The sequence below is a fragment of the Coniosporium apollinis genome (assembly GCF_000281105.1).
Source record: "Coniosporium apollinis CBS 100218 chromosome Unknown supercont1.28, whole genome shotgun sequence".
In the NCBI taxonomy this organism is placed as follows: Eukaryota; Fungi; Ascomycota; class Dothideomycetes; genus Coniosporium; species Coniosporium apollinis.
The window spans coordinates 429100-441246 of record NW_006913290.1 but is presented as its reverse complement, the minus strand read 5'-3'; the positions used below and the strand labels follow the sequence as shown (position 1 = coordinate 441246).

The 12147-nt window shown below is 54.4% G+C and overlaps 6 protein-coding genes across 6 annotated transcripts; 3 read left to right on the top strand and 3 right to left on the bottom strand.

The window, feature by feature from the left end:
* Nucleotides 1–1680: 1680 nt before the first annotated feature.
* On the top strand, nt 1681–2656 carry W97_05891 (uncharacterized protein; the record flags this gene model as incomplete). Its single annotated transcript, XM_007783772.1, has 3 exons — nt 1681–2030; nt 2186–2396; nt 2525–2656. 3 exons carry the CDS (start codon nt 1681–1683, stop codon nt 2654–2656), a joined length of 693 nt encoding a protein of 230 aa, XP_007781962.1.
* Nucleotides 2657–3199: 543 nt separating this feature from the next.
* On the bottom strand, nt 3200–4514 carry W97_05890 (malate dehydrogenase, NAD-dependent; the record flags this gene model as incomplete). Its single annotated transcript, XM_007783771.1, has 7 exons — nt 3200–3340; nt 3404–3633; nt 3689–4066; nt 4116–4203; nt 4259–4369; nt 4421–4452; nt 4505–4514. 7 exons carry the CDS (start codon nt 4512–4514, stop codon nt 3200–3202), a joined length of 990 nt encoding a protein of 329 aa, XP_007781961.1.
* Nucleotides 4515–5242: 728 nt separating this feature from the next.
* Nucleotides 5243–6473, bottom strand: W97_05889 (uncharacterized protein; the record flags this gene model as incomplete). The annotated part of the gene is made up of 5 exons (XM_007783770.1): nt 5243–5371; nt 5427–6056; nt 6110–6166; nt 6241–6254; nt 6359–6473. The coding sequence occupies 5 exons, from the start codon at nt 6471–6473 to the stop codon at nt 5243–5245; spliced, it is 945 nt and encodes a 314-aa protein (XP_007781960.1).
* Nucleotides 6474–7801: 1328 nt separating this feature from the next.
* Nucleotides 7802–8946, top strand: W97_05888 (uncharacterized protein; the record flags this gene model as incomplete). Its single annotated transcript, XM_007783769.1, has 2 exons — nt 7802–8131; nt 8575–8946. The coding sequence occupies 2 exons, from the start codon at nt 7802–7804 to the stop codon at nt 8944–8946; spliced, it is 702 nt and encodes a 233-aa protein (XP_007781959.1).
* Nucleotides 8947–9360: 414 nt separating this feature from the next.
* On the bottom strand, nt 9361–10649 carry W97_05887 (purine-nucleoside phosphorylase; the record flags this gene model as incomplete). The annotated part of the gene is made up of 6 exons (XM_007783768.1): nt 9361–9402; nt 9463–9945; nt 10004–10068; nt 10124–10203; nt 10263–10344; nt 10442–10649. The coding sequence occupies 6 exons, from the start codon at nt 10647–10649 to the stop codon at nt 9361–9363; spliced, it is 960 nt and encodes a 319-aa protein (XP_007781958.1).
* Nucleotides 10650–10917: 268 nt separating this feature from the next.
* W97_05886 (uncharacterized protein) lies at nt 10918–11886 on the top strand (the record flags this gene model as incomplete). The annotated part of the gene is made up of 4 exons (XM_007783767.1): nt 10918–10971; nt 11028–11125; nt 11181–11225; nt 11280–11886. The coding sequence occupies 4 exons, from the start codon at nt 10918–10920 to the stop codon at nt 11884–11886; spliced, it is 804 nt and encodes a 267-aa protein (XP_007781957.1).
* Between the last annotated feature and the right edge of the window lie 261 nt (nt 11887–12147).

Below are 12147 nucleotides of genomic sequence, written 5' to 3'. Positions count from 1 at the left end.
GACGCTTTTTAAGAAGGGGACAAAGTGAAGTGGAGGCCATGAAGAGGTGGGTTTGTCACCTTCTCGCTTCGGAGCGCCAACCAAGGAACTGCAGAGCCGGTGAAAGTGGATTTTTGCTCTGCTCTGAAGACTGTGTGGAAGATGATTTCGAGACCCATGCTGGAAGCTTCACCTTGGTGCCTCTCACGAAGGACTCGCCGTGGTGTTGGGGAGCTTTCGTTTGCAGCACGCTGCTCAGATGGAGAAGCGAGGCCACCACACAAGACCACATTCGACTGGCCAACACATCACTGCATGCGGGGGGGAGAATGAAGGTCTTCATCTTGAATTGGGACTTTTCGTGGCGCCATTCAAATCATCTGCAAAGTAACATGTGTTTCAACCATCAGCTTCACGGCTTCTTCTTCAGGCTCCCGCGCAAGGCGGAAGACGAGATGAGAAAGGTGCTTTCGCGTCAGCCGGAGGCAGTGCAATACCGGCGACACGGTGGAAGGCGACATACGCAAGCGCAGAGGCCGTCTTCCGCGTTGCAAAAATAAGTATAATCAATAAATGAGTCCGTAGACTCGTTTCAGAGATTAAACTGAAAAGAACAGATACTACACTTGATCTAAGCCAAAAGGCAACTGCGAAAATGTCAGTAGGTGCGTTTCTTTTCTTCGGATGTGAATACCCACAGAGAGCTGAGGAAAAGGAAGCAGGTTTAGGCAAGGAGGCCGAACACTTGATGAGCTTGCCTGAATGCGCTAGGACGTTAGTCAGCGTTTGCACGCTTTACATTAGGCCGGCATCTGATGTGTCCCAGCGATTCGCCTATCAGTTCTATAAGCCAAGCTTCGAAACTCGAAGAACTTTAATATCTTCAGAACTCCATTTCAGTGAGCTAGCATGCGAATGACAGAAATCGCTGGACTCGTAAACTACCGGACTTCGAACTCACTCGCAAATCGCCGAAATCTGGTAGATTCATCACGTCTCTAAAGATCTTTACTTTAGCCATCCTACCTCCAGGTATAGCCTGCACATGTTTATATGGCAGCATAGCCTAAAGGATTACGCCTATCCATGACCTCCCTAAGCTGACAGAAGACCTATCTGTTTTTCTGAGTCCGGCAATTTCTGTCATGCAGGTGAGGGCGCATTCATTGTAACAGCCAAACAGATATAGAATGAGACTCTATAATTCGGAACTACGAAGCATACGGCGGGTTTTGACCATGCATTCCATCCGTATCTCCAGACGACCAAGTTCAAGCTGCACTTCTGCCACTGAAATGGCTCTTGAAATTACATCTGGATGACTTTGAGAACATCGCCTATACTGGAGATATCTACTTGACTTAAGTACTAGTCCTTCTAAGAAGGCCAAAAACATTGATCGTCAAACATGAGACTGGACACAGCCCTAGGCATTTGTAACACAGGGTTTTTGCTAGATGATTACCCTCCCTTGAACCTCGCATCGCTCGTGGAGCTTCGGAGTCCAAACTCAAACCCAGCCCACGATCCACCCGCCAAGGCATCTCCAAGAACCACAATCCGTATGTCAGAGCCGCAATTGTCGAACTAATAACACTCGACCTACGAAATATAAACTCTACGCCCCCCAACCCACCCAGGCCACCGATTCAAACCTCCCCGCGAGCGCCGTCTTCCAAATACAATTCACAAAGCGCAGACATGGCACTCCCCCCCACCGACCGCGCCTACAACCCCTCCGACCCCCTCGCAACCTACGTATCGGCCTCGTGCCTCGACTTCCTTCTCATCGAGCTCGTGCCCCTGGCACAGCGCATGGCGACCGAGATCGCCGAGCGGGAGGAAGAGTGGACGCGGGGCAGCCTCACAGCTTCAAGCTCGCAATCGCAACGACAAGGAGGTGGTGGGGAGAGCATACGAGGGAGTGGGGCTGATGGGGGCAGTAGTGGAGGGGTAAGAGCAGGAGGGCTAGACGAAGAAGAGCTGCGCGAGGCCATGTTCTACCGGCTCGAGATGCTAGGCTATAGAGTCGGGCTGGGGGTTGTCGAACGGTAGGTAGGTTCTTCACCCCGCCCAGCACTCACGCCGTCCCTGTATACCTCGACCCACATCATTCTCTCTCCCACTTCGCCCGAAGATGGGGGTTCGCAATCGCAAAAAACCACTCAGATTGCTAACCAACGCCCGCGCGCGCGTCATCAAACAGCTTCTCCCGCGACAAACCCCGCTTCAACGACACCCTCGACGTGATCAAATTCCTCTGCAAAGACCTCTGGACCCTCGTCTTCCGCAAGCAGATCGACAACCTCAAAACCAACCACCGCGGCACCTACGTGCTGACCGACAACACCTTTGCGCCGCTGCGGCGCATGAGCGTCGAGAAGGGAGTTGATGGGACGCTTGCGAGGGCGCAGCCGGTATGGAATCCCTCCTTTCACCACACGTAGGTGGCGGAGAGAGTATTGAATGGGATGGGATGGGATGGGATGGGATGGGCGAAAGCTAGGCAGAAGGGAACTGGGCTAACGATTGTGCGGGTCAGCAGTTCCTCTTCTTCCCTGCGGGCGTGATACGCGGTGCGCTAGCCAGCTTGGGCGTCAATGCTACGGTGCAGGCGGAGACGAGTGCGCTGCCGGGCGCAACTTTTCAGATACGGACGGTGGGAGCGAAGCCTTGAGGGGATGGTGAGGGCCACCCACAAAGTTGACGAAGTGGTTTTAGATTAGCGTTGCTGGTTGCATAGCGAGGGCGTTCGGGGCGGGATCAGAGGCATGGCATCTTTCATAGACTTGCGGCTCCGGGCATTTGCATGGCGAGTGCGCCGACCACCTCGGAGAAAGCATTCATTGGTGGCAGGGGAATCACGGTACGGACGATTGCAATGGGACTTTTGGCGGAGATCATGACAATAGCTTTGTGTTTTAACGAAGTGCTACATAGCTATGTCTTGATCGCTCCTCAGCTTGTCTTGCGCCTCCAACACCACGAGTGCTCGATCGCTCCAGCATCCGCATCATTGTCGTAGGTCGTCATAGTCTATCTGTAGTCAGTGCATGTTAGCATTGTCGGCCACCCTACCCCGTATGTGCTGAGACAGACGCATGGTCAAGGGACGAGTGGCAACGGCAAGCACTCCGATCGACACCACTTATGGTGGATGGAAACAGGGGTTCGGAGACTAGTATGATGGAGTTATGAAACACACGAACGATATCTTGACTTACTTTGCTGCCGAGCTCTTGACGAACTCAATGCCCTTCTCGATGTTGCCCTTGAGACCCTTGTAGCATGCCTCGAGGAGCTTCTTCTCGTAGTCGTTGGCCGAGGACACGACGTTGTGGGCCTTCTTGGCACCCTCGGGCTGTTGATTTCACGGTCAGCGTGTTGCCAGAAAATTAGGTTGAGCTACCCGGTAACAACTTACGCCAAGCTCCACAGGTACGGAGAAGTAGTCGCAGCCGGTTTCCTTCGCGATCTCGTCACCACCCTCAACGCCGGGCAGGTAGACGTAGGTCGGCTCAACGATGCCGCTCTCGCCGTTGACGGCCTTGATGATCTTCTCGGCGAAGCGGTAGCCGGCGAAGGCCATGGAGAGAGTGGCAGATCCTGCACCATCCTTGGCCTTGACGACCTCGTCACCGCCGAACTGTACGCCTGCGGTTTTCGTCAGTTACATTTTATATCACTTCATGGTCCGATATCCACTTACGGTAAATTAGATCATCAAGCTTATCTTCTGGGATATCTGCCTTCGGCTCGCTCTGGCTGAACAGCGGCACAATCGTCTCGCCGGAGTGACCACCGATGACCGGGATCTTGCACTTGGAGGGATCCTTCGCGCCGGTGATGGCAGCGACGAAGGTCTCGGCGCGGACAACGTCGAGCGTGGTGACGCCAAAAAGCTTCTTGGGGTCGAAGACGCCCGCGCCCTTGAGGACCTCAGCGGCGATTGGGACTGTGGAGTTGACTGGGTTGGAGATGATGAGGAAGTAAGCCTTTGGGCAGTACTCGGCTGCGCCCTTGATCAGGTCGCGGACGATGCCGGCGTTGATCTTGAAGAGGTCATCACGGGTCATGCCCGGCTTGCCTAAGCATTGTCAATTGCTGTGCTTCCATCAATGCCGAGCAGAGCTTACGGGGGATGCCAGCCGGAATAACGACGACATCGGCACCGGTGAAGGCATTCTTCATGCCATCGTCCTTAGGCAGGAAGCCCGTGACTTTCTGTTCCCGACTTAGCCTCATGTCTTGTCACAGTACCACGCCTTGTTCTTCGTACCGCTGGCGATGAGATGTGGGAAAGGTCCGTGGCGACACCGGGTGTGTTCACGACATCGTAGAGGCTGAGCTCGTCAATGAGCGGGCAGGTCTTGAGGAGAAGCGACAAGGGCTGAATTGCATTAGCAGCTGATCGTAAGGATGCTCCAAAACTGTATCATACCTGGCCAATGCCACCAGATGCTCCGGCAACGACTGCAATTTCGTTGAGTAACTGTGTTATATATGTAGCTCGGGACTGCCCCACCTGCTTTCATGTTTGCGGTAAATTGACTGTGAGGACTGCAGGCTTAGTTAAGGCTGTCAAATATCTCGAGCACTGCCAGAGGTGTCGACGTACGTCTTGCGGTCGAGGGAGATATGGGCACTGTTGTATTGTTGGAGGAGTTGTGGTGGCTTGCCAGCGAGCAGATGTGACAGGTGGGGTGGAGCAAAGGACCCTCGGGTCCGCGGGGTAGGAAGGAGCTACTTAGGTACCTAGATCACCTGGGCCAACGGGAGGCACCTTTAGTGATACAGAACTTCCTTTGGCTCGCGTCCAGGTAAAGAGTTTGATCTTTGCGTTGCAGCAACTCAGAGACGAGGAACATGGAGGAACGCCTGCATTATATCTGCTGCAGCGCCCACAACGCCTCGGCGTTGGAAGCAATGCTTCGTCGGGACAGACCGGACATGGCATTGCGGAGCAACAATACGGAAGCAGGAACGGCATTACTCCACCGAAGCCGCCCGGGGATGTACAAGCAGAGCGCATATGCTAACGTACTTGAAGCAAGCCGATTTCTTCTACATCTCAGCATCCGATAAACACCATCTTTGCTGCCTTCCAGGTACACCCAAGATCGTCCAGCTCCTACTGATGAAGATAGTAAACCCCGGGAAACCCCTTCTTCGGCACCCACGTACCAGTCAGACCTGGCAACTTGGAATCTATTCGTAGCAACAGAATTAGTACTAAGCGTAACATGGACAGCTGAGTGCCCGACTAGGGCCCGTAATCCTCTCGTTCACCCTCAGCATCTTCATCCCCTTCTGGAGGGCCGTGTGTCCTGTATGGGTTGTTCGGGTCTACTGCTCCCGTGGGATCTGGGCCTCGCGAAAGTCCTTGATACATCTGCTCTCGTCGTTAACTGTAAGGTGTGCTAAACTCTCGAGTCACTTGTACTCACTTGTTGTGACTGCAAGGCGTACGCGCCGTACAAGCCTTGGTCAAAAAGTTGGGGTTGAGGCTGCCCGTATCCGCCAGAAGGGTCGCCCTGAACTGGAGGTGCGAACATCGCAGGTTGCTGCCTGTAGTCTTGCGCTTGCTGCATGTGCTGTCCCATCCTGTAATCTCCCATCTCGTGCGGCGGCGGATGCACACCTGTCTGTTGCACTTGAGCCTGAGGAACAGCTGGTGCGCTTGCTGATGCCTGTGCTGCGCTGCTTCCACCGCCACGCTTGTGTCCTGATGCGTCCTCTCGGGGTACGATGTCGATAAGGAAGTCGAACATGTCAGATTTGGCGAGCGCAGACGCTATATCCGACCTCTGTAGCGTGCGGCGTTTGTTCTCCTCCGCGTGTATCCAGGCCCGCATCGTCAGCTCGGTGATGAAGATATCGCAGCCTTTCGCAAACAGTATCGGCGCCTCTGCGGAGATCATCTTGACTTCCGGATCCGCCTTCATGACTTTCTTTATCCGTGCTAGCGGTAATTGGTGTAGTTTGTAGTCGTGATCGTCCGTCTCGAGCTTCGACACTTGTTGTTGCCAGTAGGTGTTAAGTATATCTCGGTAGGTGCCCGAAAGGCCCTGATTAACCTGGATGCGTGTAAGCTATTTGTAACAGCTACGGTGACATCTCTTCGGTATACGTTTGCCCATGGTCCTGTGAAAATCTCCGGCGCTGGCGCATGTCCATTTGCGGCAATCTAGACCAAAAATCAGCGACGGGCCCGGCGATGGTTGGCCACCAACTGGTATTTCTGGCCGAGGGACGGCATACATTTGCACTCGCTCCTGTGTCATGCGTTAGCCGTGTGCTCGCGCTCAAACGCCAGAGCTCTGGGATGGCCGGGGCGTTGCATGCATCTGAGATGGCCGGACTTTGGATGGCGACATACCGTAGTGTCCACCATTGTGCGCGTCGTACAAGGGATTCCCATTGACACCATCGTAGCGGCGCGGCGCAGGCTGCTGCTGCTGCTGGCGCGATTTCTGCTGGCCTGACGGATCCATCTCTTAGGCAGTTTGCGCGCCTGCTCCTCGCGGACCGCTGACCATTCGCTGGTGGAAGGTGTGAGAAATGCTGCTGCCCTTGAGCGAAATGCGCGCAAATGCAGAGGCGGGACTCCAATGTGATTTCGATGCGCGCAAAGCCGGGTGGAAGATGGTTGGGTGGCTGTCGCAGCGGCCGTCGTCAGAGATGCGGTGTCGGTTCAACGGTGCGACGAGCTTGCTGGAAAAAGTAATAAGCGGGGAATCGCGATCCTGCTGGTATCGAGCAGGCGGACGGCCTCTGTGTAGCAGCTGCACCCATTATTGAACTGTGCGACCAGGATAGCCATCGACGGGCATCTGTTTACCTTTGTTGATGGTCTGGTCGCGGGTAAGCTTTCCAGGTACGAGATGACGCCCTGCGGTCTCGCGCTTCCCAGTGGAGCGTCTGCTGCCAATCGGATTGAAGGAGCACGAACGAACCAGCGACAAGAGAGCAACAGGCAAGGGAGACGGGAGCGCTATGGCTGTGATCTCCTGGAGACGAAGTACTGGCGCCCGAGGCTCAGCGCAGGCAATTGGATAGACGGCCGGTATCGAGGGGACGACTGCACAAATGAAGAGGGCACGTCACGGTTGCACGGGGTGTGTGGGGATCGTCAGGTCAGGTCACTCCCGTCTTTTATATCACTCTCGAGGAACGAGAGCGTCCCGTGGGTGGTGCGAATAGTAAGGCGACAGTGCAAAAGGATGTTAGCAGCGGAGTGTACTCGGTACCTTTACGAGTCCCGTGAGCACTGGAAAGAGGGCTGCTCAGCAAAGTGCTATGTCACCCTTCAGCACTTCCCGGCATCAATCCCCAGAAGCCGACGATTAACAGGGAAAACTCTAGCAGGGTGGTAGCACGTCTGACAGCGGTGGCGCTCGACAGCCTCAACCGGAGAGGAGAATCAAGGTACAATCAGGGTACAATCACGCCACGATTCGCTCGTGAGGCTGATGGAGCTCAATTCCTGTGTGATGGGACACCTGATTGGAGGCCTGAGCGGGTGCGATATGCAGGCTGCGGAAGCGATGAGTTGTTTGGTCCTCATATCAGACGGCATCGTAGGCCTCAATACTGAAACGCGCGTTTACCGTCAAAAGTGAAGCTTCTATGCATTAGAGTAGAGGGATCACGAGTCTGACAGCTATCGCCGAAGCTGCTTGGTGGTGAAGGGGAACCGGCAAGCGATGCGCAGTGCCAAGGCTGCCTCGGACAGTGTTTCTCCGACTCCGGATTTCTTCATCCGTTCTCGAAAACTTCCTTGAGGTATTTCGTAAAGTTACGTCGACCTCTCAACACATCGATGGCCCTTGCAGCTCAGGAAAAGCCGGCCCTTCAGCAGGACTATGGACTGTCCGATGAGGAAGACCTGTCGGAAGAGCAGATCCAGGAGCTCTTGAAACAAGCCGAGGCCAGACTGCGAGAACGGGCTGTTTCGAAATCCCGGCCGCAAAATGCCACTACATCGTTGCCCAAGCTGAGTACCGGCACTCTCGAGGCGCCCTACGTCAAAGTCGAGAAGAACATCGCCCGAGTAGATGGCTCCCGCCTTTTGGATCCCAATTTACGCGCTTTATCGAACCAGGTCCGAAAGGTGGAAGAACCAGTGAGACAGAAGCAGAAGCAGGCAGAGGTAAGCTGCAGTATCTCCTTGCCATTTTTCAAATCTTTCACTATAAATCCCGGAACTTCCCTATCCACTGCCAATGAGGAAAATTTTCCATACATATCTCGAGCAGACACGTGGTTCCGTCTTGGTTACCATCCTGCATCAATGAGAGTCTTTCTATTCATAGTTACTCTGAGGCAACAGCAGACGTGTTTTGCAGTCATAAGGTTCGAGTTGAGGTTGGAACTAGGCCTCGCAGCCTGATATAAAGCCCTGCGCTTTCGGACAGAAGCGGGGTGCTCTACGCGTCCGACGGCTTTGAAGGACTTTGATATTTAGATGCTGCTATGACCTTTGGCTTTTGGCTCGACTCCAAACCTCCATGACTGCAGAATTCGTCTCGCTCCTTTCGCAATGGAACAAGGCCATGTACTTTGCGGCGCGATGAGCTGACACACTGGTCACAGGAGAAAAAGGCGACCGCGGGCCCAGACTGGTTTGGTCTGCCTCGTCTTGACCCGACACCGGAATTGAAGCAAGACATCAAGTTGATCCAAATGCGCTCGGTTCTGGATCCCCACAGACATTACCGCAAAGAAGGCAAAGCACAAATGCCCGAGTATGCACAAGTCGGAACGCTCATTGAGGGACCTACGGAGTTTTACAGTGCGAGAATCCAGAAGAAAGACCGGAAGAAGACCTTTGTTGAGGAAGTGTTGGCCGCGGAATCCGAGAATGGCCGTTTCAAGAGGAAGTACGATGAGGTGCAAACGGCGAAGACTAGCGGGAAGAAGGCCTACTACAAGGCGCTCAAAGCCAAGAGGTCGAAGAAGGGCTGAAACAGCCATCCACTACTCTTCGCCGGAATCCAGAATCATCCATCGTGGACGTTGTCTCCTGCCCAGCCGCCATACGCCGATCAACCATCGATCAATAGCGCCACAGTGCCAAGTCCTCGAAACAAGGGAAAACCAGGTCACGTGATAGTTGCAAGATTTGTTTAAGCTTGCCCATGCGCACATGGCTCACTCTGAGTAAGGTCAGTCCAATTCCATGCGGATGACCGTGCGGTTAGGTCTCCTCGGAACCAGATCGAACCCGCTTCAAAGCCAGTAGGATGAGGGATTGCTCTGCATCAGCAAAAGATGGGCATAAACGACACGGTGCGACAGACACAGCAGCCATATGGCGATAGTCGGGGTGTCTCATCAAACCACACTAGACGTTCTGTACTTCTATTGGGGTATCACATGCTATGTGGAGCAAAGATCGGACATGATCTGTTTCACTAGTGCCTTTTTCCAAGTTAGCGAAAACCTCTCCAGCAATATTCTATCAGACCGCTTTCGACTTACCTGCATGTCCTCCGCCGCAAGTCTCCCCTCCTCCAACACCTCCTCATGGTTAGCCCTTCCCCTGCCAAGATACTCCTCCAGCTCCGCACTGCTCATCCCCTGAATCTCCTCATCATCCCCCCTCGCGCCCGCCTCTAAAACAGCATTGTTCGTCACCAGACTAAACGCCAGTATCCGTATACCCGAGTGCCTCGCAACAATAATCTCCGGTACCGTTGACATGCCCACCAGATCCGCACCAAGTGTCCGCAGCATGCGACACTCAGCCCGGGTCTCATAGCTGGGCCCGGAAACAAAAGCATAGACACCCTCGTGCAGCCGCCGTTTCTGCTTGTCGAGCCCAAGCTTCTTCCATGCGAGATGCGCGCGTCGCCGCAGGTCGAGGTCGTAGGCGTCGGAGAGGGGCGGGAAGCGGACACCGAAGTCGTCGATGTTAGGGCCGAGGAGGGGGTGGTTGCCTACGAGCCCCGCGAGGTTGAGGTGCTTATGCTCAGTCAGACATTTGTAGACCATGGGCAGCAAGGCTTTAGACTGAACATACATCGTTCAGGCACACGATATCTCCGACTGCGTAATCTGGGTTGAGTCCTCCAGCTGCATTTGTGACTATATACGCTGTCAGAGCTAGATCTCTGACTTCTAGAAATACATCTACACGCACCGATCATGGTTTCTACGCCCAGGACCTTGCAGACTCGGGTCGCGAATGTGACAAGCTCCATTGTGTGGCCTTCGTAGAAGCTGTGTTGGATGCGCATCAGCACTCGGGCTACCGTATCTTGTTGTAGAGAGCTACTGACTGCGCTCTGCCAACAAGCAACACGGTGGGCATCTCAGCAGGCCCTATGAGGCCAAAGACGAGCTTGCCCGCATGTCCTTTTACTGTTCCACCTCAAGTCATCAATCTCGCGTCCTCGTACTCCGACAATATCCCACGGTCTTGCACAGCACGCGGCGCATCCCCGCTAGGCAGACCTACCTGTACTCTGTGGGAAGTTTGGTATGTTCGCGTACGCCGTCTCAACTCTCGGCTCTGGGTGTATCGTCTCCGCAAGTCCACCGAGACCGGAGCCGCAGACAATAGCTACGCGTGGGTTGCGGAGCTCTTCTGGGAGATTCGTGCGGAGGTAGAGGGCGGTTTCGGTTGCGCGCTGGAAGACGCCGGGGGATGGTGCTAGGTCGGTCATGCTGAGGTCTTGAGGGAACTCACCTTGGTACTCTGAAGATAGTGGAAGGGAGTTGTGAGCAATTCTGAAAGGCAATTGGGATCGAGAGAGCGTGAAACATGTGTGACTAGAATGATATCACATGCTTGTTGTGCCGGCGCTGGCCGAGGCGGCAGAATCCACAAGGGGGCTGCTTGGCGGTGAGCTTGCCAAATGCCAAGATATTGAGGCTCTACAGCGTATCGAGTTGAGAGGGCAGCGAGTGCTGGCATCATCACATATACAGCTGATGGCAGCACCTTCGTATCTGAGATCGCCTTTTGGGGCCCTCAAGAGGATAAAGGTTAGATGATTCGCCTGCCTAATATAGCCTACACCCACTGACAACCGGTATCGTAGATTTCTCCTCCCACCTCAACATGCCAGCAACGAGCCGGATTCAACACGGTGATAGAAGCATTGAAGGACCAAGAACATGACATTGAGAAGCTACAAGAGTATGGATCCTACTGTTATTCCACACGAGGTTTACGTTAGCTAACCAGCTCCCAGGCTCGCCAAAGAGCGCAACATCAAAATCGACACCGATGCGCCCCCGTAAGCCAACGCCAATCCACACCCCCGTCCACGCATCGTTAACGCCCCATATAGAGCTCTCGATCCCGAAACCCAAGCCCAAGTATCCTCCCTCCGCCTCCCCCGCAGCGTCCAAGCCGTCTACCTCCGCCCCCTCCGCCGCGCGGCCCAACACGGCATTCCCGTCTGCGACCTCCAGCTCCGAACGTACAGCGTGCGCAACATGGAGTTCTTCGCAGACTTTGCCCTGCGCGCCGCCTATTACCTGAACCTCCCCGCCAAAGGCCCTATCCCTTTGCCGCGCATTACAGAGCGCTGGACAGTCCCGCGGAGCAACTTCGTGCACAAGAAGAGCCAAGAGAACTTCGAGCGCATCACGCTGAGGCGGCTGATCCAGATCCAGGACGGGCACCCGGAGACGGTCAGGGTGTGGTTGGGGTATCTGCAGAAGCATGCGTACTACGGGGTTGGCATGAAGGCGAATGTGTTTGAGTTTGAGGGGCTGGATGTTGGGAAGGATATGGAGGCGGAGACGGAGAGGCAGAGGGAGGGCCTCGAGGAGAAGCTGAGTTTGTTTGGGAGGAGGACGGATGGGATGACGGGGGAGAAGATTAGAGAGATTTTGAGCAGTGAGACGTATCAGAGGACAGCGCATGGCGATTCGCCGATGATGAGAAAATGAAGAAGAGGGGGTGTACAGTTATGGTTGTTGCTTGTTCTTTAGGGATGCATGGCATGGAGCACCTGGGGCATTTGTAGTAAGGTAAACCATATCTGTACACTGTATGTAGGGATCTCACGTCTTTCCACCAAGTCAACGTTCGAGCCAAGCAAACCTCAGTTCTATGCGCACCTAACATTCGGACCAATACCGAAAAGTTTTCAATGAACCCATAGCCTCAGGCTGAATGCCCGAACTTTGTTACCGGCCCTCAAAGACAGC